Raw genomic sequence first — 27,941 nt, 5'->3', positions numbered from 1 at the left:
CAGGCCCAGAGTTCCTCCCTTGCCAAGTTTTAGGAATGAATAAGTAAAACCCTGAGACTTTTCCTAAGGTTCTATCTGGTGCCTCAAAGGAAAACTTCTCAGTTTTAGCGTCACATAGAAAGATAACAGTAAAGTCGGACATCTTTCTTCCTTGTTTTCAGTACTCTGTTGAATCATGGTTTAGGAAATAATATCTGTGATGATTATCATTACATAGTTACTTCATAGGTTTGAGTTTCCAAAGCCAGCTTTCCAGAATTCAGTTATTTCCTTCTGGACACTATGCCTGCAATTCCAGCATCTGCCACTAGGTGGCTGGTAGCAGTTGATAGATCAAGTGAAAGGTGACTGAGAAAATAATGTAATCTAGCTAAAACTTTTACCGTAAGAATGTGATACGTTATTAAAAGGACAACATTGATCAACCTCTTTTTTTTTGTTTGTTTTTTGAGACAGAGTCTTACTCTGTTGCCCAGGCTGGAGTGCAGTGGCTCGATCTTGGCTGCAAGCTCTGTCTCCCGGGTTCATGCCATTCTCCTGCCTCAGCCCCTCGAGTAGCTGGTACTACAGGTGCCTGCCAGCACGCCTGGCTAATTTTTTTTTGTATTTTTAGTAGAGATGGGGTTTCACCATATTAGCCAGGATGGTCTCGATCTCCTGACCTCGTGATCCACCTGCCTCGGCCTTCCAAAGTGCGGGATTGCAGGCTTGAGCCACCACGCCCGGCCAGATCAACCTCATATATATATATATATACGAGATAATACTTGAAACAAGGTTTAAAGATATGCAAACACCCTGGTGCAGGCAACATACTCACCATTTTATACCAAATCTTAACTGTTAATCTCCAGACAGTACATCTTTTGTCCATCCCACTCTGTGGCAAGGACATAAAGAATAGTGGTCAAAGGCCGGGTGCAGTGACTCACGCCTGTAATCCCCATACTCTGTAATCCCAGCACTCTGGGAGGCCGAGGTGGACAGATTGCTTGAGGTCAAGAGTTTGAGACCAGCCTGGCCAATATGGTGAAACCCTGTCTCTACCAAAAAAAAAAGAAAAAAAAATTATCCAGGCATAGTGTTGGGTGCCTGTAATCCCAACTACTTGAGAGGCTGAGGCAGGAGAATTGCTTGAACCCAGGAGGCACAGGTTGCAGTGCATCGAGATTGTCCTACTGCACTCCAGCCTGGGCGACTGAGCGAGACCCATCTCAAAAAAAAAAAATAGTTATCAAGAGCTTGGACTTGGAAGTGGAGGGAACTGGGTTTGAATCCCAGTTCTGCCTCTTAGTAGCTGAGTGGCCTTGGGTAAGTCATGCACCCCTTCTAGCCTGTGAGTTTTCAAGTGCCAAGTAGAGTTGTCATTAAATGAGATAACATAAGCACATGAATCCTTTGCACAGTATCTGGCAGAAGTATATGCTTAATAAATAGTAGCCATAATCCTTAAGCAGACATTCTCTCTCATTTATGATAGTTTAATTTGTTAAAGTTCCAGGCCTCACACAAAGTTCCTAGAAAGCTGTTTGCAACTTTTTCCCTACAGCCAATTCAATGAATTGTTTATCTCTGGACCACTGGGCTCGTATTGTGAACAGCTGCTCTATCCTCTGTCTTTCACCAGCAAGTTTTTCTGGTAAGCAAGACCACATAGGTCTTACTTAAGCCATCTTCACCAACTATCAACTATTAAACTGGTTAATTTGTCTTTCAGATCAGAAACAAGAGGCCAAGAGTAAAAAATGTGCCAATCAGAGAAGAATTACCTGGCCACCAAATGACCAGTCACTCACTCAGCTTAACTCTCCTCCCTGGCTCCTTTTGAAGCTTAAGTCTGCAATGGTTATTTTATATAGAAGAGCAAAATATGCTCCTTTCAAATTTCACTTTTTTTTTCTTTTTTGAAATTAAAACAAATTTTGTTTAGAGACAGGGTTGCACTCTGTCACCCAGGATGGAGTACAGTGGCATGATCATAGCTTGCTGCAACCTCGAACTCCTGGGCTCCAGTGATCCTCTCACCTCAGTAGCTGGGACTACAGGAGTGTGCGGCCATGCCTGGCTTCACTTTATTCTGTTGACTTAACTTTTTCCAGAGACTCCTTACAAGAGCCTGTTTTCCCTCCTAATAGTACGACATCACTCTGGACATAGGCTTTAGATGTTCTCATGCCACACTATCTTCAAAACCACAGAGAGTTCATGAGCCAGTCTTGCATCTCCAATCAGGGAACTTCTGAAATAAAAACCTGAGCAATCTCCTTGGCCCAAAACTTCACCCCATCTTGGAAGGGAGGGGAGAGAGAATGTTCTGATCTATATCTGATGAGGGCGTGTGGTTGGGGCCTCAGCATCCTCCTGGTTGGGCTAGTGATGGGGAGAGAGGACTGTTACACTCCCTCCCACAGAATATCAGAAACAGGCGGGCAGCTCAGGTGTATGTAAGGATGTGAAGCCAAGAAACCAGCCCTCACCAAGTTACCTCTGTAAATCCTCGTCTCCCCATGCACCTCTACTTTGAGTCAGAAATGGATTCATTGCAGGCTCAGTTGTTTGCATTACGTGAATGAACTGAACGTAACCAAGCACCAAGAGAGCCCTCAAAACACGGCAGACCTCCCGTAGAAGGGCTCTGATGGACCTTAAAACATTGCTTCTCCAACTTTACGGTGCATACAAATCACCTGTGCACGTTAAAATGCAGACGGTGACTTACAGGTCTTGGGGGAGACCAAGTGTCTGCATTTCCAACAAGCTCCCAGATGATGCCCACGCTGCTGATCTGAGGACCACATTTCAAACAGCAATCCTTAAAACACACAAGGTTGTGGGACCGCACCCCTGAGAAGAGACCTCACTCTTGGAAGGGATTCTAGGAGGCTGCATTCAAACCATCCCAGAGACAGCTCACAATTTTGTTAGGGACCTGATACTAAAAATCACCAAATAACAATCGTGTGCTGAGGGCTTACTTCGTGCTTTTCAGATGACATTTCATTTGATGCTCTCAATAACCCTGGGAGGGATTTCAGAGATGGGGATTGTGATGGAAGTTCAGAATTAAACTGATTAAAACTGGCCCAGAGTCACATAACTAGGAAGAGGCTGAGTTGGGATTTCTTTTAATTTTTATTTTTTGAAACAGGGTCTCACTATGTTGCCCAGGCTGGTCTCGAACTCTTCAGCTCGAGCAATCCTCCTGCCTTGGCCTCCTGAGTAGCTGGGACTACAGGTGTGAGACAGCGTACCGAGCCTGCTGAGTTGGGATTTGAACCCTAGGTTTGTCTGGCTCTAAGTCCTCCAGAGTGGAAGTACAACAGTTACCCATCTCAGCCATGGAAAACAGCAGTTTTGGTTCAGGCAAGTAGTACCAAGTAGAAAACCCACGTATGAACCCAGATGTGCAGGAGCCCAAAGCCAGTGCTCAAAACCCACCCCCTGCCCCCTAAGAAGTTCTTCCTGTCCCTGGAAGTTCTCTCTGAGATCCACCCAAATGTGTCCTCCACTAAGGCAAAATCTGGCTTCTCCTGTTTGGGCCTGAGGAGAAACAGAAACCTAGCCCCTTTCCTTCACATGAGCTTCGATCTTGACAGTTGAAGTCTGTAGGGGTGTCGCCAGGCCACCCTGTCCCTGACAGGTAGAGAAAGGCGAGGCTGCCAGCCAACCCCCACCCTCCACATTTGCCTCCTCCCTTCCCTTCTGAAGGTATGTTCAGATGAACAGGCCCCATCTTCAGGCCATGCCAGTTCCCTGGGGCCGACTGTGGTCTGGAGGCCAGGCAGCCTGGCATCCTGGGGCCTCCTCAGTGGACATCAGTCCCGGGAACTGTGGAGGTGAAGGGGGAGGAGATATTTTCAGGGCCCAGAACGATGGGACTGCCGGGTGCCAGGCAGCTCTAGATGAATGATACATCAGTTCACACAGGTGATGCCTAGAGCCAGCTCAGTCCCGGCCAGGGAAGAGCTCTGGCTTGGGGCTTTGTCTCTGGGCCTGGGTCCAGTTGGGGTGACCCTGGAGGGCAGTGTGGGGGATTAGGCCAGGGACACTGTGGGGATTTATCTCCTCCAGTGCCCCTCACCTCCTAAGAAGTTATGGGGCGGGGGGGCGGAGTTCCCTCTCAATGCGCCTCAGTGTTCCCCTCCACTACCACCCTCTGCTGCCCCTCCCGACCCCCCAGTGAAACCTGGACCCGGAAACCAGAGTGCCCAGTGCCCAGAGGCTCCTGCGGAGGGAGGCTGCCCACCACAAAGCACCTTTCATATGCTCCAAAGGCCTCAGCCACCTCAGGGAGGAGGGAGGAAGTCCTTTCCCTTCACCCCCACAGATGCAGCCCACAGGCAGGAGTGGGGAGTGGTGGTGCTGTGAAAAGCTCCTTCTGCCATCTTGGCCAGGGCTGCCCAGGCAGAGCTGCGGGCAGTCATTCTCGACCCCACCCCACCACCCCCAATCCATCAGCATGGCCTCTTGGCTGTTCTTCTAAGACAGACCTGTCTACTTCCCTCCACCCAGGGTACTGCCTAGGCCGAGTCACCTTTGCCCTCTCACCTGTCTCTGCAGGACCCCAGCTGGTCTCCTCTGCTCCATGCAAGCTCCCAGCAGCCCCTTCTCCAGACTCCACACAGGGCTTTGAGGCCTAGCACCTTCTTCTGTCTCCAGCCTCAGCTGCCCACTTGCCCTCTCACCTCTATCAAGCCTGGTCTCAGTAACCGTCCAGTCAGCCATCTACGCTGGAGTATGAGTTGGCTGGAAGCACCATCCCTGGGGACACCAGGGTATAACTGTGCTCTCTCAGCATGGAGGGAAAGGATCCGATCTTGTAAAAGGACATTTAGGCATCAGGTAAGGAAAGGATGTATTTCCAGGGGGAGGGATTAGAGGGGAAAGGACAGGAGTGTCACTGAGCCCTGAAATCATGCCTGTCACTTTCTGGTGACTTTGCCAACAAGCAAGGTGATTCCTGATTGCTCAAATTTAACTTCTTCAATTTTGTGCCGTGGTGATTAGCATGGGGTGAACTAGAATCCAGGACTCTGGAGACCCAGGCCCGGGTGCATTTTCCACACCTTAGATGACACAGACCGAATGAGACCATGAAAAGAAACAGGCTTTTCTGACCAGATCAGAAAGTTCCTGGGGAAGATACCTAGGATACAATCCATTCAGGATGGAGGGTTTGGGGTAGGAGCTGATTCCCTTCTAAAATGATTGGGAAGGCACACAGCAAGTTGTAATAAGGTGGCCAGGCTCTTTTCCTGGCCTTGAAATGTGGGGATGTCATGAGGGAAGGGCTTGGGAGACCGATCCACATTTCAAAAGTAAAAAAGGCCTTTGCATGGCTGACCCCTGCAAAGCTTGTTACTCCCCGCAAGACCTGGAGGGTCTGCAGCTGAGAGTCTGGAAGGTAGTGACAGTGACACTGCCACGTGATCAGAGGTCAGGTCTCCACCTTTCATTCCAGATCAGCCATCTGGGTCATCTGCTCTTTAGAAACAAGTTCCGGCCGGGCACGGTGGCTCAAGCCTGTAATCCCAGCACTTTGGGAGGCCGAGACCGGCGGATCACGAGGTCAGGAGATCGAGACCATCCTGGCTAATACGGTGAAACCCCGTCTCTACTGAAAAATACAAAAAACTAGCCAGGCGAGGCGGCGGGCGCCTGTAGTCCCAGCTACTCGGGAGGCTGAGGCAGGAGAATGGTGTAAACCCAGGAGGCAGAGCTTGCAGTGAGCTGAGATCCGGCCACTGTACTCCAGCCTGGGTGACAGAGCAAGACTCCATCTCAAAAAAAAAAAAAAAAAAAAAGAAACAAGTTCCTTGCTACTTTGCAAGTTACCACAGGCCAGGAAAGAACTGCAGGAAGTGAGGCTGTGTCTGGGCTGTGGCCTGGGCTGTGGTGGGAAGAGCTGACTCAGCAAAGAATGGGGAGGGCAACCAGAGGGCAGAGCAAAGGAAATCCCACAGCTGTATCCTGCGGCAAAGCCACCACGAGCACAGACAGGTTTGCGGCACCAGTCCTCTCCCGTTGCACCCCACATAGCACTTTCTGTGCATTAACTGCTTGCAACATCACCCCAAACCATGATCAACCCATTTGACAGATGAGGCAACAGAGCCTGGAGTCCATATGACTGGGCCACATGGCACAGCTCACAAACACACAGGTGGAGCTACTCTGGAGTGTCTTGGCTCCACAAGTCCTGTCTGCCTAGCTCTCTCTGGGTGACTCAGCACTTCTCACTGTTCGAAACACTTCTTACTGTTCTTCAAACATACACCAGTGGTCCCACGAAGGTTATTGCTCTTGCTGTCCCCCAAGCCTGGCACCCCTGGGCCTTGATGATCCCAACCTACTCAGTGGAGATGTCACCTCTGCAAAGGAGCCCTTCGTGATCACTTAATCTCAGATCTTCAGCTGTAGCACCTGCCACATGACCTGGTTATTCTTACTTCTGGCACTCATCACTCTTGGAAATTGCTCTTCTTTCTAACTCCCACTCTGGAAGGCAAACTTCCTGAGAACCACAACTGGGCCTACTTTGTTCTCAGTCATATCACCAGTGGCCACAGCTGGCACACAGTATGTGTTCAATAAATATCTGATAGAAAGGAATGAATGTAGCTATTCCACGCTGTGTTCAGAATCATCTGCTGACAGCAGGCCCTGAGAACTGCCCGTCCAGATTACAGAGTGGGAGACTGATTTTTGGGGATGGGAAGCAGTAATTACAGCAAGAGAAGACAAAGTACCTCCAGTGGAGGTTGGAGGAAAACTGCGTTTAAGATGGCATATGGTGCCTCTCAGGCCTATAATCTTGTTGACCTTTTCTAAACCCCAGAATTACCAACGGACCTTTTCTCTCTCCATCACATAGTTTGTCTTTTACTGACATCCCAGGTCACCTAGGGGCCCAGAAACTTCTCAACCTCCCTCCCTTGGGGGTTGCAGTCTGGTGAAATCTCTGAGCCACGACCTCCGTCATAGCATCTGGGGCCCTTCAGGAAGGGCTTTCTCCGCTGGCGCCTGGTGGAGACACACACAGACACCTACAGCCCAGGGAGGGGGCCCAGGACCAGCTCTAGCTAAAGACATCCCTTCCCCCTGCTTCCTTCTATGCTGGAACAAATACCGGATCTGCTGCACAGGGCTCTGGGGCTGGGAGAGGAAGGCCCTGGAGAACATGCTTGCAATTCACGCAGCACCCTCTGCACTGTAGCGCCAAACTGCCTCTTCATTACGGGGCCATTACATAAACTGGCGAGTCAGTACAAAAGAACCAAGCATGTCTGCCATCTAAAAATATACCTCTAAGCTCGTAAGGTCACAAGGCTGTCTGCAGGCTGGCAGCGCCTGCCTTGATTATGGTTATAGATTCACTTTTCTCCCTAAGCAATCTCACTTCTCCATGACTCATCAACCTGGGGATATGGATAGTGATGCATGGGTCTAACTCAGCTATTAGGATGAAGGACTTTCTGGAAGCCCAGAGGCCCAGTGCCAGCCAGCACAGAGAAACAGACGGCTTGCTAGTGGGAGAGGACCTCGCACAGCCTCTGTAGAGGGAGTGTAGCTCTTTTTGCTCCACTGCCTGGCTTCTGAAGTCCCTCAGTCCCTGGCTGCAGTTGTTTGCTTTTTACATCAGCAGCTACACACTCTACTTCATGTCGTAATGACCATTTCCTCTCAGGGAGTCTCCTCAGGCCAGCAAACTCGGGATACACAGGAAATCTACTCCAATCCCAGGATGGGAAACAGGAGATGGATTTTCCACAATCATCTTCTAAAACAAGGCAGAAAATTCCAAGTAAACAGTAGGCTGCCCTGAGAGGCTGATGACCCCACCACGCTTGGCCCAATGTCCTAAGGAACTTGATTTCTGCCCACCTCTCCAAAAAGCAAGAGACTTCAGAAAGCTAAGGCATACTTCTGAGTCAATTCTCCCTGGGCCTCCTGTTGTTGCACATGTCTTGTAAACAAGGCACTAACTGCTTTTTGTTTTGGATGATCTTTTCAAAGGTGCTTGCATAGCAAACAGCCTTAGAAGACAGAGGTAGTGCCTTGCTCTGGGGCATACGGCAGGTTTGCATATAGCCTTGGACTAAGGATAGTGTCTATCTTCGGAGCAAAAGGGCAGGTTTGTTTACCATCCATTATTAAAAGATGTGGGCTCCCCTCCTATAAAGTAACTCACTCACTGCATATGCAGGCATTCATCTGAGCCCGTCTTGTCAAACCTATGGAACTTGGAGGAACAGGAGAAGTCCCAAAGTATAAAAACATATGTAAATCAGGCCAGGTGCAGTGGCTCACACCTGTAATCCCAACACTTTGGGAAGCCAAGACAGGTGGATCACTTAAGTCCAGGAGTTCGAGGCCAGCCTAAGCAACATGATAAAACCCCATCTCTACAAAAAAATACAAAGATTAGCCAGGCATGGTGGCATGCAGCTGTAGTCTCAGCTACTTGGGAGGCTGAGGCAGGAGGACAGATTGAGCCTCTGAGGTGGAGGCTGCAGTGAGCTGTGACTGTACTACTGTACTCCAGCCTGGGCAACAGAGCGAGACCCTATCTCAAAATATATATATATTTAAAAATATATACATGTATATAAAATATTAAAAATATACAAAACAATATATGTATATAAAATAAATATATATATGTAACGAGGAAAAGATGAATACTTTTTTTTTTAATCAAAAGAGAGCTGAAGTAAAAATATGTTTTCTATTTGTTTGTTTTAGAGACAGGGTCTTGCTATGTTGCCCAGGGTGGTCTCTAACTTATTCTCAACTGATCCTCCCGTTTCAGCCTATTGAGTTGCTGGGAATACAGGCATGAGCCACCATGCCCAGCCAAGAATACTTAAAAGGATATTTTCTTTAAAAAGTTCCTTGCTTTGCAACAGGATTTATTATATGCCTCTTTTGAATAGAATAACACTTTGGACACCTAAAAGATCATGTGATTTGTTCCAAAGAGCTGAATTTGCACAGGTTTCTGGAATATGCCTTTTTGTTGAGGATGGGAATGCTGAGAGGTCGGGCCTAGGAGTGGAGTTTCTCTGGGACTATTATCAAACCACTGCCTCCTTTCTAAAGACCAGCTGGCATGCTTGTTTAACAGCACTCTCCACCTCCATAAAATAAAAATCAATTACTCAGGTCTGTGGTCTAGTTAGTTGAGTTATGCCAATATTAATTTCCTGGTTTTGATAACGTACTGCGGTTACATCAGATGTTACCATTGGGGGGAAGTGATGTGATGATGGAAAGTGATTTGACCTCTCCTTAAAATGGGAATAATGCCAGCTACCCTGCAGTACAGTGGTGGAATTGGAGGGTGGGAATGTAGAGTGCCTAGTATTTTTGCAACCTCTTGTGAGTCTCTAATTATTTCAAAATAAAAAGTTTAAGAAAATGCTGTGTTAGGAAACCGAATAGCCAAACTTGTTAGATCATAATTAAAGGAAGATAGCGCTCTGAAAGCCTTGGGACTATCTTATTTGTGATCATTAAAATAATAATAAATTAAATGGTTTAATTGCAAGAAAAATACCAATTACTCTGTGCTGGTGAGTAATTACCTCGGCCACTCAATGGAATGAGAGAGCCCTTACAGGTCCCCTGAGTCCCTGTGAGGTTCCAGCCCCCTGCTGCCCACACAGGGCACTCCTGAAACATGAGGTAGCAATGACAGCCTGAGGGAGGGACTGGACTGGCCGGTGCTCTGTCTCAGGCAGAACCTCTCAGATCCCTAACCTGGGAGGTGTGCAGGCAAGAAGAGAGGGACAAAGACAGAGTCTAGTTGAGGCTGTTGTGGCAATTTCTTCTTTCCCAAGGAAAGACATATGGCCCCATAGGAAGAATCGCGGCTCTGCCGGGTGGAGAGTGATTTGACTTCTCTCTAAAATGGGGATAAAGCCACCTGCAGTGAGACTGGAGGGAAGGTATGCAGAGTGGCTAGGATAATGCTAGGCACACACTAGGAGCAATCAATCAATACGTCTTTTTTTTTTTTTTTTTTTTTGAGACAGTCTTGCTCTGTCACCCAGGCTGTAGTGCAGTGGCACAATCTTGGCTCACTGTAACCTCTGCCTCCCAGGTTCAAGCAATTCTCCCACCTCAGTTTCCCAAGTAGCTGGGACTACAGGCGTGTGCCACTATGCCTGGCTAACTTTTGGGTTGTATTTTCAGCAGAGATGGGGGTTTCACCATGTTGTCCGGGCTGGTCTGGAACTCCTGGCCTCAAGTGATCCACCCATCTCAGCCTCCCAAAGTGCTGGGACTGCAGGTGTGAGCCACTGCGCCCAACAAGTCTTAACAAAGTACCCCCCATCCAGTCTCATGATAGAAACATGACGGAAGCAGATAAGGGCCTTGTCTCAAAGGAAGGCTGCAAAAGCCAGCAAAAGAGACGGGTGTGTCTCCCCAGTCTCACATAATATGGGGTTTGCAGGCATAGGCCTGGAGGAGCTCCCTTCCCTTCTCTCTACCCCTTGCCTCCACCACCACTCTTCAGGGTGTCTGGGCTCTGGAGTAACTCTCTGCCCCTTTCTGCCCATGAAACGTCTGGGTTTTCTTTCCCAGGATGCCTTGCTGGAGAACTGCCAGTCCTACATGGGTCCATAGCTTCTCCTTGCCCTCCCAAGGCTCCACAGACTTCATAAAGGCTGGTGGTCCCAGGCACAGTGGATTTTCACTTCCAGGGTCTAGAAAGTAGGTTCTAGCCCTGGTGAAACAATTCGGGGGCTCTCTTACGGGCAGTTCCCCTACAAAATTTTCTATAGGATTTGATGGATATGCCAATGTCAGCCCCCTGGGCCAGCAGTGTACTGGCTCCCCACTCTACCATCTTGTTGGCCCTACTCACAGACCCCCAATCCTTACCCCCAACCACAGCACCACTGCACGACACTCCATCTGTTCCCCAAGAGCCAATGGGCACTGTCTGGGTCAGCTTCTCCAGGGATAGAGCTTCTGCCTTTGACCACAGGAGCCCCAGGCACTCCCCACTTTTCAAATCTACAGGCTGACCCTGAACTCTGACCATTACACCACCCAGACATATCACAAGCCTGTGTCCTAGGTCCCAAGACTTATAGCCCATTTGTGAGATTTTCTGCCAGGATTCGACTGGTATCAATGGGCAAGCATGTAACCAAACCATGGGTTCCTTTCTTCTCTAATTCCACTGCTTTCTCTGTCAGCTCCACCAGTCAGTCGAATTTCTATGAGCCCTCAGCCATCAGCCTGCAGCCACATGGGCCAAAGCAAATCAGCTGGCCTAACACTCTAAGCATATCCCCCAGACTCCACACTTGGGCAGCAGAAATGCTTATCACATCCCAGCATCTCTGGAGCTAAAATTGAGACCCTTCTGGAAATAATGGGTGCCTTCTGCTTCCACCCCTTGGGATTTCCTTGCTCTGAAATTTCAGGTGAGGCAAAGGGCTGGCAAGGCTATTCCCAAGGCTGGCTGCTAACCCTCCCTGGGGTTGAAAGACTGTTAAGTTCTCTGGGGTTCTGCTGAGTCACTGCTGCTGGGGGTGAGCCTGGGGGAATCAGCAGGTAGCTTCAGACACCCTCCCTAGAGGCAGGGAAGCAGAAGCAGAGCCTTGAGCTGGTGTTAGCGTGTATAGCAGATACTGCCCCAAGCCCCTGTACCAGCTGAGGCTCCTCCCCTCAGTGTTGTGAGTGTGGGCTGCTGCTAGGGGCTCCCAGTTGCCCCCTTCTTCAGATGCATGCCCCCGGCCATCAGAGCCATCATGCCCATGCTCTACACCCTTTGGAGGAGGAGGCAGCCCACAGACAACGGGTGACTGATTGGGGGGGGTGGCTATAAAAGCTGTCCCCTAAGATGGAACAGTTCTGTGGTGCCATTCACCCACCAGAGCTCCCCGTGGGATCAGGCGGAGGTTGGGCTTAGCTGAACACACATCTCTGCCTCACTTCCTCCTCTGCCCCATCCTGTTTCCTTCCCTGCCACAGGAAGTTCACGTGACAGCATACCCTCAAAAGCCACATGCATGCGAATCCTCATCTCAGGCTCTGCATTTGAGGAACTTGACCTAAGATAGGCAATGTTCATCACTGCCCTTCTCTGACACCCTCTCCTCCTGTGCATTTATTTCAAAATAAAAAGTTTAAGAAAATGCTGTGTTAGGAAACTAAATAGCCAAACTTGTTAGATCATAATTAAAGGAAGATAGCGCTCTGAAAGCCTTGGGACTATCTTATTTGTGATCATTAAAATAATAATAAATTAAATGGTTTAATTACAAGAAAAATATCAATTACTCTGTGCTGGTGAGTAATTACCTTGGCCACTCAATGGAATGAGAGAGCCCTTACGGGTTCTCTCACCCAGGGCAGTGGGGGTGGATGGGGAATCCTCACACCCACTCAGCTTGCCCTGGCCAGGTTCTGATTGTGTTGGGTTATTTTTCCTCCATCTTTCTCCTTCATGTCCGAGCTAAGGAGTGAGCAGAGCATAACAGGGTTAAGGCAGTTTCTAGTGAGCAGGAGGAAGGCCAGGGACAGGGCTTGGGAACCCCAGGGTAGGATTCCAAATGGCCAGCAATGTGTATTTTGAAGTCCTGGAGAACGAGTGAGCTGAAGAGAAGGGTCTAAGAGGGAACCCTGCTGGAGGAAGGCAAGAAAAGAAGCCAAGCCAGGAAAAAGAAGGGCACAGGGTGGGGGCAAGTCAACCTCATTCCTCCTGACAATATCACCCGCTATGCACGGTCACATTTGCACAGGAGCTGGAAGGTGTCCCCATGCTTGACTTTTCCCAGTAGGTGGTGGTGTGGGGGCAGGTGACTTTCTTGATTAACAGTTGCCATTTATTATTTACTGTAAGACAGACATTGTGCAAAGTGTTTTGCGTAAATTCTTTTAATCCTCACTGCAATCCTGCAAGTAGAAACTGAAGTTCAGAGAGGTACTCAGTCCCGTGGCAGCTGCTGTGTTCTTGGTTCCTGGGCAGCGGATATGAAAGGGAGCCTGGCCTAGGAGTCAGGAATGACAGCTCTGGTGTGCGCTGTACTTCCTGGCTGTGTAGGCTTGTGCAAGTCTATTAGCCTCCCTTGGCCTCAGCTTCCTAGTCAGTAAAATGGGGATGATCACCTTGTTGGGAGGATCAAATCAGATTATATATGTAAATGTGTGGTGTAAAATGCTAGGCATGCATGGAACATTAGTAATTATGAGGACTAACATTTATTTGGCCCCCACTAGGAGCTGCCATAGTTCTAAGCACCTGAGATACACTCATTTATTTTATCCTTGAAACAGCCCCACGAAGTACATTCTATCATCATCCCCATTTTCCAGATGAGGAAACTGAAGCACAGAGAAGTTCATGCAACCAGTAACCAGCAGAGCCAGGGTTTCCAGGGTGAACCCGGGCAGTCTGACTCCCGAGACAAGGGGCTAAGGTAGCCGCAGTACACAAGCCCTTGCCCTGCGTTCCACCCTCCAAGCCTATCCATCCTGTGGGGGCCAGCTCCAGGCCCCCCTTGTTCAGGAGGTCTCTGCTGACTTCCTCAGCTCACAATGAGGTCGCTGTTCTCTGAGCTACCTCTCCAGTCACCCTCAAATTGCACAGTGGTAGAGTCACATCCTGCCTTAAATGGTCCTGGGATGATGGAGCAGATCTTCTCTCCCACTAGCCTGAGGGTTCCATAGATGAAGAAAACAAATCAGATCTCCCTTTAATTCACTAGCCCCATGAGCTCTGACAGGCTGAGCCCCGGTAAACAGCCACTGATGGAATGGTACTGGGGTGAACTTTCTCTGGAGTGCTAGCTGAGGAAGAAGTGGGAGAAGCCCATTCTTCTGGAGCAAATTGGTGACCTTCATGCCCCAAGGCCAGGCTACCACGCTGTGGCCTCAGGTTGCCTCTAGGACGCTTGTGCCCACAGCGTCCCAGCTGGGCTACCAGACCCTGGCACTGAGCTTCCAGACTGTACTGGAGCACCATCTAAGGTTGTCACCAACCTGGATGCTGGACATTCCATTCAAGACCCAGTGCAAAGCCACACAAGGTACGCAAGTCACCCCATATGAACTCCTAGGCCAGGGATGGAGAAGCAATCCTGTGCCTCCGTGGAGGGAGGCCAGGGGCTGACTAGTTCCAGTCTTGGGTGGACACCCTCACTGACTAGTTCCAGTCTTGGGTGGACATCCTCACTGACAAGTTCCAGTCTTGCCCAAACTGTGGGATTTAGAAGTTCTTCCTTGTAACTAAACTAATTATCTCCAGCTATAGCATAGGACTCCAAGGACAGGAGGTCATAGGGACTCACATCTTTCGCTGCTTTTGAGGATGGAGGAATGCAGGAGAAATGCCTTTCAGAGAGGAGTCACTCTCTGAGGGAGGTGCCCCTACATTTGTTTTCAAGTCAGCAAGTAGGCACTGGCTGTGGGCTGGCAGTGTGCCAGGGGTTAGCAAGATGCAGGCCCTGCTTCTTGCCAAGGTCTGACTGATCACTGTGGTCCCGACCTGTGCAGGTCCAGGGCCAGCCTGAGCCCGGGGGGAAGCCCACTGTGAACGGAGCTCTTCTGGCAAACGGTAGGGGTTCTGGAAAGCCAGCGGACAGCATCGCTCACCTGGCACAGGGCAGAACCAGACATGGACCAGGAGGCCCGAGTTTATGCCTCAGCTCTGCCACTTTTACAGACAGTTCTTTAGCCTGTCTGAACCCCAACATCTTCACCCATTAGGGGAGATTATACTACACACCTCGGTATGGAGATGTGCATATGATAACAAATAAAAAAGCACTCCATGGCTATAAATCTCTATACACACTTAAGACATCATCAAAATAACAGGTTCCGATACACCTGAGAAGTTTTTCTGTAAATTACATAATGTAATTGATTGCCTTAAACACACTCCAGAATGGTGTAAGCCGCCTCTTCCATATAAGGTGACATGAGGACTGGAGGAGATCAGATCAGGGAGCGTGCTCAATTTAAGGTTATCCATGATTAGAATGGGAGTCAGTACAAACAGCTCAGCCTGCAGCTCTTCATCCGTTCACAGGAGAACTTGGTCTCTCTGTGCTTTTTATGAAAAGGAAACCAAAGTCCAGGAGCCTGAGAAACTCCTCAGAAGCTACAGGCCAGGAGCCAGCAGAGATGGTCTTGCAATGGTGGGAGAAGCCACTTGGAGGACAGTGGCCTTCACAGTCTGGAGCTTCCAAATCCCCTGGGGGAATTGTTCATATGCAGATTCCCAGGCATGCCTCCCCCAGAATTTGCCACTTAGTAGCCTCTTCTCAGCCTAAGGGAAGGACCGGTCCTTTCCCGGTATCCTTATCCCTGAGTGGAGCCACCCAATGCTTACCTGGGAGGAAGGGGATGATCCTTTGCTTGGGGTCCTTCTGGCCACCTTCAATGGGAAACTTATCCAAAAGCTGCATCTGAGAAGCCAGACAGACAGAGGGACAGGATTCAGAAGACCAGAACATTCCTCATTAACCCTTCCCCACTCCACTCCACTTCTCCAGGGCCCCAGTGTCCTCATACAGATGAGTGATGCCTGAGATCCCTCATTTCACAGATGATTAACAAACCACATGGGGCATGAGAGGGAGGAGGCCAAAGCTCTCTCTGCATTGAAGAGGGCATCTGATCAATCTCAGCGAGCGGGTAGGAGTGCAGGGGAAGGTGTCAGGAGATGACCCCAAGCAAGGCTGGGGTAGGGACTAGAGGCTTTCAGGCCAGGCTGCCTGTAGGGTTTCCAGAGGCTCCTTTGGGCCTGGTTTCTTTCATACTTCGTCTGTGGGGTGAATCCTTCAGCCACTGGCCATCCCAAACCCTCTTGGGCCAGGATGGGGGACGGCCCCATCTGATACTTTAGACAGACCACCCACCTTCCAGAACCATGCTGTGGAAACAGACCCAGCTGTTATTTTAATTGCAAAACCAAATCCATCCCATTGCCCCCGCTGCCGGAAGACCACTCCTCCACTTCCTACCTTCCCACCCTGAGATCGCTGCTGTTTTTCCAGGGACAGACCCACTGGAAGAGTTTCCATGATTCTGGAGGAAAAACTGTTTTTTCTTTGCTATTCTGGGCTAAAATTCTTTGTAAACTGGAAAAACACACAGAAGACAGGATGGATGAGGCCAGGGTCCCTTTGTGTGTGGCTGATCCCCTTTCTGAGGCGTAGGCAGGAGGGGAGTCATGATCTAGTCCTGCTGCCCAGCTGTGTGACCTCAGGCAAGGAAAGGAGCCTCTCAAGGTTAGGCCTCAGGCCCCTCCTTGGTAGAATGAGAAGGATCAGTCACATGATCTTTGAAGTCCAATCAGTCCTTCAAATATATATTGAGCATTCACTTTACAGCACTGGGCACTAAGGAAAGGGCAGTAAAGAAAATAGACAAAGTTCCTGCCCTCAGGGAGTTTACACTCTAGTGGAGGGAGACAAACAGCAAACAAATAAATATGTCATGTGCCAGGGAAGATCAGATCAGTGCTGCGGAGGAAAATCGAGTAGGATACAGCACTGGAACAGAGCAGGAGTTGTCATTTTATATAGGGTGGCAAGGAAGGCCTGACCCCAGCTAGCAATTCTGCAGAGACCTGCAGGGGGCGAGGAAGCAAGCTACACTGGAGAGGGAGAACCTTTCAGGCAGGGAAGCAGGACGTGCAAAAAGAGCCTGGCAAGGCCAATGTGGCCGGAGTGGTGTTAGCCAGGAGCAGAGGGACAGGCAATGAGATCTGAGAGGCAGGATGGGCCAGAGCACAGAGGGTCTGGTGAGGCTGCGGTGAAGACTCAGGGCTTATCGTGATGGAAGAGGAAGTCCTGGAGGGTTCTGTGCAGAGGCAGATGATCTGCTTCACACTTAGAAAAGACAGCTTTAGCTATGGCGTAGGGAATGGACCACAGGGTGGAAGCAGGGAGACCAGTTAGGATCCTACTGAAGGCGACTTGGACCAAGGTGTTAGCGTTGGAGGTGGTGAAAAGCGGTTTGTCTTTGCCTGTTTAGTGTTGCTATAAAGAAAGACCCAAGGCTGGGTAATTTATCAAGAAAAGAAGCTTATTTAGCTTGGCTCACAATCTACTGGGCATCTGGTGAAGCCTCAGGCTGCTTCCACTCACGGCATGGAAGGGGAGGGGGCATGTGCAGAGATCACAGAGCGAGACAGGAAGCAGAGGGCAAGGGGGAGGTGCCAGGCTCTTTTAAACAACCGGCTCTCATGGGACTCATTCATTACCATGAGAACAGGACCAACTATTCATGAAGGATCAGCCCCCCTGCGACCCCAACACCTCTCATTAGGCCCACCTCCAACACTAGGTATCAAATTTCAACATGAGACTTGGGGGGAACAAAGCTAGGCTAGATTGTGTGTGTGTGTGTGTGTGTGTGCATTTATTTCCATCCATCCATCCGTTCGTCCACCCATCCAGCTCTAACACACAATTTTAGGATTGTCTCTTGCATAATCATTACCCAATATACCCAGGTTATTTAGATCCCACATAAGGAAGGGCAGGTCACTGGTGATTCCATTCAAAACAAGACAAAGACTGCAGCATGATTAACTTTCACTTCCCTGAATACAGATGGATATTTAACAAAAGCTGGCTCATGAATTTTTCTTTTCTTTTTTTTTTTGAGACAGAGTCTTGCTCTGTCACCCAGGCTGGAGTGCAGTGGCACGATCTCAGCTCACTGCAACCTCCGCCTCTCGGGATCAAGTGATTCTCATAGCTGAGATTACAGGCGTGTGCCACCACGCCTGGCTAACATTTGTATTTTTAGTAGAGATGGGGCTTCATTATCTTGGCCACGCTGGTCTTGAACTCCTGGCCTCAAGTGATCCGCCTGCCTCAGGCTCCCAAAGTGCTGGGATTACCGGTGTGAGCCACGACGCCTGGCCACATGAGTTCTCAATGTTTTAAGTCAAACTCTCAAATATTTAATAATTGCCTGCTATGTGTAAAAACAGCAACTGGGCCATAACACTAAAAACAGGATTTTTTTTCTTTCCTACATCTTAACACTCAGCAAAGGATTTTAAAAATTAATACATTTTCAAACAAATTATATATAGATTAGGACTTCTACTTTCTCCTTTTCCCATTTTCCTCACCCATATTCTGTTTCTGTAAATTTCATTTCTATACTAACACTATTACATAAGTAATTCATGTTCGCTAAGGGAAAAAAACTAGAAGTTTTAGCAGTGGGTGGTCAAAAAGAGAATAAAAATCACTCATAATCTCTCTCCCTGACATTAATATTTTGGGATACCTATCTTTGCTAGGCATTCTTCCATCCATGTAAATAAAATGAACCCATCAATACTTTTACACTACATAATGAACATTTTTTCCATGTCAATGAATACTTTCATATCCGTGTTCTTTTTTCTTAAGAGACCAGGTCTCACTCTGTTGCCCAGGCTGGCGTACAGTGTGCAATCATAGCTTGCTGCAGCCTCAAACTCCTGGGCTCAAGTGATCCTCCCACTTCTGCCTCTGGTGTAATTAGGACTAGGTGTGTGCCACAATGCCCAGCTAGTTTAAAACATTTTTTTGTAAAGATGGGATCTCACTGTGAGGCTAGTCTCAAGATCCTGGCTTCAAGAGATCCTCCTAACTCGACCTCCCAAAGCACTGACATTATAGGCGTGAGCCACTGCGCCTGGGCCACGTCAGCATTCTCAATTGGTACACAGAATTTCAGTTCTGGATGAGCCATAGTGTATTTACCCACTCTCCTACTGTTGGATATTTAGGCTGTTTCTGATTTTTCACTACTATACAAAGCACTATAGTGAATACCCTTGTTCACACATCCGCACACTTCCTTAATACCAATGTATTCCTTTTTACTTTTTATCTTGTTGTATTCTATGCATATTTATAAGTACCTTAAATCTTTTCCATAAGAAGAATGAGAATTCATAAATGGATAACTAACATGTTATTGGGGCCTCGGAGAAATGGCTCCATAGGTTTCTGATGAAGAGGTACAGAGATGTCTGAGGAGAGAGGTGGGCCCAGCAACACACACCCAGGTATGGAACACTTTGTCCTGATCTCAACCACCTGTCTCCCGAAACAAGGCGACCAGCTGTTCCACCACAGGTGGTGAGACCTCACCCAAGTTGCTATGACTCTCTGGGGCTTGAGGGAGTTAGGCTACAAAAACTTGACATTTTTTCCCCAGCTCTGACATGCATGTTCTCCGACTCCTCCATCTCTTTCAGACCTAAGAGACTGAGATTCTCACAGTGCAGAGGGAATGTGGTGCTGTGGGGAGTAGGCAGGGGCAGGCAGGACTCATGCATTCATTCCTTTCCTCCAAGAACAGTTACTGTATGCCTTCTCCATGTCAGGCTCTGCCTTAGGTGCTAGAAATAAGTTAAACTGTAGCCTTGCGGCCAGGTGCAGCAGTTCATGCCTGTAATCCCAGCACTTTAGGAGGACAAGGCAGGAGGATTGCTTGAGGCCAGGAGTTCGCAGACCAGCCTGAGAAACCCCATCTCTACTAAAACAACAACAACAAAAACACAATAATTAGCTGGGCATGGTGGTGCACATCTGTAGTCCCAGCTGAGGCAGGAGAATCGCTTGAACCTGGGAGGAGGCTGCAGTGAGCCAAGATGGCGACACTGCACTCCAACCTGGGCGACAGAGCGAGTCTCCGTCAAAATAACACACACACCCTGCAGCCTTCACATCAAGGAGCCAGGCTTCACAACCTTCAACATGCATCCGCAGCTCTTGGCAGGTTCTGATTTAGCAGGTATGGGCGGGATCTCAGGTGCTGAGCTCAGCCACACCTGTCACCTAATCCCACCACCAGGCTAAGCCAGCAGAGCCCCGGAGCTGCTCTCCCCGTCAGTCATCCCCCACCCCCATGGACCACTGGCCACGGAAAACGGAAGCACAGCTAACCAGCTGCCAGGGACACTTTTTCTGCCCACAGGTCAACTTTCAACGAAAGCAAATCTCTGGGCTCAGACTCCACAGCAAACCAAGTAAGAGTTCACTCTGTGTGACGCTTGTAGCTGGCAAAGGGGCGCAGTTCAGCATCTTGGTCCTCAGTACGTCAGACTGGCGGGCGGTGAGAGACAGTGAAAATGTCACCCCTCCCAGAGGGCCAGGCAGGCTGCAAAGCGGGCTCTGAAGCCTGGTCAGTACCCAATTTGCAGGGCTGGTTTCCACAGATAAAACAATCGGGGCTGAGCGGGGCTGTCTCCTGAACCTGCTGCCCCGCCCTCTGGGAGGAAGGAGGAAGCCTGGGCGTGGGGGCGGTGAGGCAGGAAGGCCCCGCCTAGCAGAGAGTTCTGCGGGACCACCTTTGCAGGCAGGAAGTGGATTCTCCTGTCACTCCAGCACCGGCCTAACTCAGGCTGGAGGAAAAGCAGGGCCCATCGCAAGGGTCCTGGCTGGAGTGAGAGGCGTTTGGCTAATGGAGACCCTCGCAACCACATCAGAACCTCGCAGTGTGTGGAGGAGGCCAGGCAGTTTATCTAAAGGGTGGATCCTGTGAGAGATAGGGGACAGCTGGGCTCCACGCGCTGGCTCCAGCCAGGGAAAGCTGATTCAGCAGCTCTCCCAGGGTAGGGCTACGCAGCAATCCACGGAGGGGAGAGGGGAGGACGGACGAGCCCAGCTGGGGCACATCTGTAACCCAAGAGGCCGGCTCCTCGCCCCTCCCAGAGGGTGGAGCTCCCAGCGACTCAAGCTTTCAGGCCCAAATCCTCAAACCTTCACCTCTGCCCTTTCTGTCTAGCTCAAGAAAAAAGGGTGCATTACTACAAAAAGCTGGTGGCTTTCCTGGCCCAGAAATTCCCCTTAAAAAGAGACAAGGACAGCCGGGCGCGGTGGGTCAGGCCTGTAATCCTGGCACTTTCGAAGGCCGAGGCGGGAGGATCACCTGAGGTCGGGGGTTCAAGACCAGCCTGACCACATGGTGAAACCCTATCTCTACTGAAAATACAAAAATTAGCTGGACGTGGTGGCGGGCGCCTATAATCCCAGCTACTCAGGAGGCTGAGGCAGGAGAATCGCTTGAGCCCAGCGGGCGGAAGTTGCGGTGAGCTGAGATCCCACGATTGCACTGCAACCTGTGCGACAAGAGTGAAACCCGTTTCCAAAAAAAAAAAAAAAAAAAAAAGAGAGAAAGAGACAAGGCCACCCAGTCTCTGTGGGGACCATGCCAGATTGCGGGAAACCTCAGAATTCATTTGTTCATTCTACTTAGCTGAGGACTAAGCAGTCCCTGTGTTACATGCAGGGGACACATCAGTGAACATCACAGAAAAAGAGAGGGACAATAATGATAAGTGTGGTTTTTCTTTTCTTTTCTTTATTTTTTTTGAGACAGAGTCTCGCTCTGTTGCCCAGGCTGCAGTGCAGTGGTGCAATCTCAGCTCACTGCAATCCCCTCCTCCCCGGTTCAAACGATTCTCCTGCCTCAGCCTCTTGAGTAGCTGGGATTACAGGTGTGTGCCACTATGCCCGGCTAATATTTTGTATTTTTAATAGAGATGGGGTTTTGCCATGTTGGTCAGGCTGGTCTCGAATTCCTGAGCTCAAGTGATCTGCCTGCCTCAGCCTCCCAAAGTGCTGGGATTACAGGTGTGAGCCACTGCGCCCAGCCTTCTTTTCTTTTTTTGAGACAGGGTCAAGCTTTTGTTTTCCAGGCTGGAGCATAGTGGCACAATCCCAGCTCACTGCAGCCTTGACTTTCTGGGCTCAAATGATCCTCCCACTTCTGTCTCCTGAGTAGCTGGGATTACAGGTGTGCACCACTCAGCTAATTGTCTTTTTTTTTTCCTGTAGAGATAGGATTTCACTATGTTGTCCTGGCTGATCTTGAACTCCTGGCATCAAGTGGTCCTCCTGTCCTGGCCTCCCAAAGTACTGGGATTACAGGCATGAACCATCATGCCCAGCCATTTTCTTTATATTTATTCTCTTTGGGAGTTCACAGGGCTTCTTGAATCTGTAAGTTGGTAATTTTCATAATACTTAGAAAATTTGTGGCCATTTTAAAAAAAAGTTTTGTTTCTACTCCTTTATAATTTTCTTCTATTTCTGGGACTATTAAAACACGTAAGTCAGAAGACTGCATATTGTACTACATGTTTCTGGAACTCTGTGTGTGTTTCTTCATTCTTTTTTCTCGGTTATGCGGATTGGATCATTTCTAATGATCTATATTCAAGTTAAGTGATCCTTCTGCCATTTCCATACTGGTGGTAAGCTCATCCAGTGAAATTTTCATTTCAATTATCGCACTTTTAAGTTTCAAAAGTTGTATTTGACTCTATTTTTTATAGTTTCCATTTCTCTGCTATCTGCTTACTCATTAAATCCATATTTTCCCTTAGTTATTTAACTGCCTTAAAGTCTTTCAACATCTGGGCCATCTCTGTGTTAGTTTCTAGTACTTTTTATACCTATGGGTCATATTTTCTTATTTCTTTGACCACTTAGTAATGTTTCATTTTAGACTTGTCATTGTGGCTAATAGGCTGTAGAGACTCTGGATTCTGTTATTTTTCTCTGAAAAGCATTGATTTTTGTTCTAGGAGCCAATTCAAGTACTGGTTAATCACCTTAAACTTATGTAGGCAGGGTTTTCCGCTTTCTTAGGGTGGATCTATGGAAAGTCCTAGGGATTTTCCAAGTACCTCTAACTTGATGTGACTCAACCTCCAAATTTTGTCTCCTCTGTGGATATGGTTAGGACTTATTCTTGGGTTTCATTAGGGTGAGTTTACAGTAGGCCTTACTTTAGGGTCTTACTTAGGTCCTTGCTCCTAAAACGCAGCCCTTGCGGTGTCCCAGCTGGTTGCCTGGAGTGTTATGCAGATTGGATCATTTCTAATGATCTATATTCAAGTTAAGTGACTCTTCTGCCGTTTCCATACTAGTGGCCCCCCAGATAGGCCTGAAGGAACAGCCAGGGAGAGGGAGAGAGGAGACAGAGAGGACCTGTCCACCCTGGCAAGGAGTTGAGATGCATTTAGCTGGGACGTGGCTCATGCCACGCTGAGGAAGCACGGTGCCAGAACACACCCCGACTTTGAGAGGGAGCCCATTCCAGGTTCCAAAGTTCCTTAACAAGTCAAAGAAGTCTTCCTCAACCATTTTCTGGAAAACATGCGAGCCTTCACTACTTCAGGTCCCTTCCCAACCAGGCCTTTACCACATCAGCAAGATTCAGGAGGGTCAGTCATGGTCCGTGATCTGAACGGGAGCTGGGACACCCACACGGGCACAACGGACTTACCTAGCAGCATTAGGTGAGTGTCAACCTGCTGAGTGGTATGAAAAGCCAGGCGATGGGAGTTTAGGAAAGGACACCATCAGTGTGGCTGCAGTGAGCAAAAGGATGTCTCAGAAGAGACATCAGAGCGAGGACTTGAATAGAGAGCTGGGAAACGGGAGGAAGGCCTTCCAGAGGGAGGAATGGCAGGGACTCATGCTCGGAGGTGGGACTGTCAGGATTGCTACAGGAAGCAGCGGGATGGGAGTGATTTGCCTTGCTCATGGATTCCATGAAATGCTGCCGTGTGTCAGAGAAAGTGCTGGGATCCGGGGTGGAGGCCCCTGATCATTTATTCCAGCGACCTGAGGATGACCACATGGCTCGCACCAGGACTGGATGAGGGCAGATGCCTGATGTGCCACTCTCAGGGGGAATTAGGGCGCCCTAAAGCATCACCAGCAGTGTGACAAGATGGAGAAGTCATTTTCAGAACCCATCTCAAGGACGGCACTGCATGTGGCTGGAGTCTCTGGGATGGGGACTGGCAGGTGGGAGTCTCAGATGCCCGCTTGATAATAACACACACTCACTAAGCTGCTGTTTCCAGTGTCTGGGTTGGGGAAAGCAGAGCCATTTCCATTCCTGGGCTCTAGGGGAGCATCTGTTTCCTTGCCTTTTTTAGCTTCAAGAGGCCGCCTATATTATTTGGCTCATGGTCCCTTTCTCTGTCTTCAAATGATAAGTGTATAGGCTGGACACCGTGGCTCATGCCTGTAATCCCAGCACTCTGGGAGAACAAGGCAGGAGGATCGCTTAAGCCCAGGAGTTTCAGACCAGCCTGGGCAACATGGTGAGACTCCACCTCTACAAAATATATAGATTTAAAAATTAGCTGCATGTGGTGGTGTGCACCTGTGGTCTCAGCTACTTGGGAGACTGGGGAGGGAGGATCACTTGAACCCAGGAGGTTGAGGCTGCAGTGAGCCATGATCATGCCACTGCACTCCAGCCTGGGTGACAGAGCTAGACCCTGTCTCGAAAAAAAAAAAAAAAAAAAAAAGGGTATTGTGTTCATGCGTGTGTGTGTGTGTGTGTGTATGTGTGTGTGTGTGTATTCTAACTGTACTTAGTTTGCTAGGGCCACTGTAACAAAGTACCACAAACTAGGTGTCTTAAAGAGTTTGATTGTCTCACAGTCCTGGAGGCTAGAAGTCCAGTATGAAGGTATGGGCAGGTCGGTTCCCTCTGAGGGCTGTGAGGGAGGGTCTGTCCCAGGCCTGTCCCCTCGCTTCAGGGATGTAAGTCATCTATGGCATTCCTTGGTTTGTAAAAGCATCACCTTGATCTCTGCCTTCATCTCCACATGCTGTTCTCCCTGTGTGGGTGTCTGTCTAAATTTCCCCCTTTAACAGGGACACCAGTCGTGTTAGATTATGGAGCCACCCTACTCCCGCATGATCTCAACTAATTACATCTTGATGACCCTGTTACCAAATGAGGTCACATACCCGAGGCTAGGACTTCAATATGTGAATTTTGGGAGGAACACATAAAAACTTCAACCCATACCATTAACACACATTAAAACGAAGCATAACCATTACAAGATAAATACCTGCCCGTATACTATGAAGAGTCTCTTCCTGAATCACAGTGGTGCTTGCACAACATTTTAGAAAATGTGAAGAAGAAAAATAAATGGTGCATAGCTAGACAGCTCTGCATTCAAATCAGTTTTCTCATCTGCGAACTGGGGACAGGGACAGAACCTGATTGGTCAGGTGGGTGAGAGGATTAAATGAGATAATGTAGGTAAAGTGATTAGCACAGAGCCTGGCACTAAGTGCTCCATATACACCAGCTATTCTTATCATCCCTGTCACCATTACTCTTGTTATGACACCAGGCTGTGTCCCTCATGCCAGGGAAAGTGCTTAGGAAACTACAACCCTGAGGTCAGGGAGGCAGCAGGGAGACTGAGAGGGGCGGACGGGTCTGGGAGGTGTCTTGGCCTGGGCCAGCTTGGCTCTGGGCACCTACGGGCCCCAGGGGAGTTGCCCAGCTGGCATGCGTGGGCCAGGGTTGGGGAGGAGGCCTCTGGCTTTCCCAGCAGCTCATTCCGTGCGTGGGGGGCTGATGTGACATTTAACATGCTGGGCCTGGGAGGACAGCCCAACACCTGCAGTGAGATGTACACAGGGTGAATTAAGCAAAGACGTGCTGGAGGATGCAATCCCAGGGGAAATCCTCAAGCCACAGAAAGCCTCTCTGATGCCCAAAAGGTGCCCAAGTAGGCTGGCTACCCATGCCTGTCCCCAAACCTACCCCAGTGGGCTCATTCCACACACCCCCACCTGCTGACCCATGGCCTTTGTGCAGGAGAGAAAGAGCACTAGGTTGGAGTCAACAGAGGAAGATTCCAGTTCTAGCCTGCAAGAAGTTGCTGGGCAACCACAGCCTCATCTGTGAAATGCTGGACCTGCCTGTCTTCACAGGTGTTGTGAGGATCCAAGGAGAAGATGCAAGCAAGTGCTGCCAAATGCCAGAAGTCATTATTCCCATTTAACTTCTCTGAGCCTCAGTCTACTCATCTGTAAAATGGGGCCACGCCTGTTTTTCCCCTCCACGGTGGCTGAGGTTAAAAAGGGAAAATGAATATGTAGAGTGCTTTAACACAGGCCAGGCAGAGGAAACCCCCAGAAGGAGGCACCTCTCTTGGCACTGTTTTACCGTTATTAGTGGTCTAGTTAGTAGTGGAATGCTTGAGGGCTGAAGTCAGAACTCCAGCTTATTCTTTCCTAGCTACATGACCTTGGCCAAGTCACTTAATCTCTTTGTGACCCCATTTTCTCATCTGTAAAGTGGGAGTAGAAACAGCGCCCCATGGCACTGTGTGGATGAAATGAGAATACAGGTGAGCAGGTGTACTTGCCTTACTGTGAGTGCTAGATGGATGGGGTCACCAGTTTTAAGGTAAAGAGACTCCAGTGGTGTTTCCCTGATCTCTGATGCCCTCCTCCAGCCCTTTCTGCTTTCAGGGAGCCGCTCAGGGCCATCTGTCAGGCCCATCTAACCCTAACTGCCAACGGCTGTAAGGCCTTCTGGGTTTTTAACCTGTAATTTCACACCGTTTCTCATCCTAAGGCTGTTGAGCTTCGTCCCAACGCAGATCGCTCAGGTGACTTCAGCTCCCCTTGGCCAAGAGGGAAGAGCATAAGGCCAGGGTGGCAGAGAACCTAGGGAGCTAGTAACGAAAGCAGTCAGATCAGAGATTCTGCATGTGGCCAGCTCTGAGCCTGGCTCCTGGAGGAAGGAATAGAGTCTCCCCAGGAGTCACAGAATCTGAGGCATGGCTTCTTACTATGTTTTTGTTTTTGAGACAGAGTTGTTCTGTCGCCCAGGCTGGAGTGTAGTGACACAATCCCAGCTCACTGCAACCTCCACCTCCTGGGTTCAAGTGATTCTTCTGCCTCAGCCTCCCGAGTAGCTGGGATTACAGGCACCTGCCACCACGCCCAGCTAATTGCAGTATTTTAGTAGAGATGGGGTTTCGTCATGTTGGCCAGGCTGGTCTCGAACCCCTGACTTCAAGCGATCCACCCACCTCAGCTGACAAAGTGCTAGGATTACAGGCATGAGGCGCCATGAGGGGCTGGCTTCTTACTATGGATGGGAGCTACACCCCAGCATCCTCCTGATACCCTAGTGTGCCACCCTGGCTGCTTGTGAACTTCCCTCCCTTTCATCCCTAGGAAGTGTGGGAGCTGTGGGAGCCTGGTGCTGGGGCAGGGAGGATGTACATGGGGCAGTGTGAGGGGCAGGGCTGCGAGGGTCATCTGAAACAGAGGAAGAACTCGGACTTTCTCCTCCAGGCAACAGGCAGCCCCTGAGGCTGCTGAGCAGAGGAGGAACACTGCTCCACTAGAAGTGGAATTCTAGGAAGACACATCTGGCCAGTACAGAGGATGGAGAGTGGTGAAAGAAACATCTGTGTGTGGGACAGCCAGCCAGAGGAATCCTGGCATCAGCCCAGGGCGCCGGTGGTGACACTCCGCAGAGAAGGAGGTCTGCCCAGATTCGAGGTGTTTTTTGGCAGGCTCCTCGCTGTGGTCACCCTGTTTCCTCCTAGGGATCTCTAGCCATCCCCTAGCCTTGCCAGAGACCACTCACAGGTTTCTGAAATTCCCTCCAAAGCTGCCTGACACTTTTCTCTCTCACACAAACTCCAAGGACCATCCAAAATACGAGGAGGCCCTGAAGAAGAGGGGAGGAGAAGGAAGGCAACCGGCTTTAACCTTTTCCCGGCTGAACCACACCCCTAGCCTCAGTTGTTCTTGAGTCATCCTCCAAATGGCCTAGAACTGTGGTACCCCAAGTGCCTTGGCCACTATGGGATCAAATTCAGAACGAAATCTGGGACAAAGAGAGCAGTTTTTGGCAAAGATGAAGCCAAAACAGACCCTCAGCGGTCCTGGGCCCAGGCCGCTGCTCAAGGCAAGGAGATTCCAGAACGAGCTCCCAGTGTGCAACCCTGATGGGCTTCCTGGAAAGGGAAGCCAAGTGGAACACTTCTAAATGACAGTCTAACATCCCAGCCTTTCTCCTTCCCTTCCCCAAGCATCTCCATTCCCCATTGTTTTCTCTATTCCAAATGGGTCAAGGTGCCCATAGGTCTCAGAACTTTC

General features: G+C 49.4%; 1 protein-coding gene across 6 annotated transcripts in view; it reads right to left on the bottom strand.

Moving 5' to 3' along the window:
• SH3PXD2A (SH3 and PX domains 2A) overlaps positions 1 to 27,941 on the bottom strand; it is a 255,824-nt gene that overhangs the window by 153,687 nt on the left and 74,196 nt on the right. For all 6 annotated transcript variants that reach the window (XM_017944296.3, XM_003904217.4, XM_017944298.3 and 3 more), the window contains one exon: positions 15,356 to 15,431. In XM_017944296.3, the coding sequence (XP_017799785.1) occupies positions 15,356 to 15,431 (76 nt within the window). The remainder of the gene's footprint in view (positions 1 to 15,355; positions 15,432 to 27,941) is intronic.

This window comes from Papio anubis, chromosome 11 (assembly GCF_008728515.1).
Source record: "Papio anubis isolate 15944 chromosome 11, Panubis1.0, whole genome shotgun sequence".
Taxonomy (NCBI): Eukaryota; Metazoa; Chordata; class Mammalia; order Primates; family Cercopithecidae; genus Papio; species Papio anubis.
This window is presented reverse-complemented; position numbering and strand designations above follow the sequence as displayed.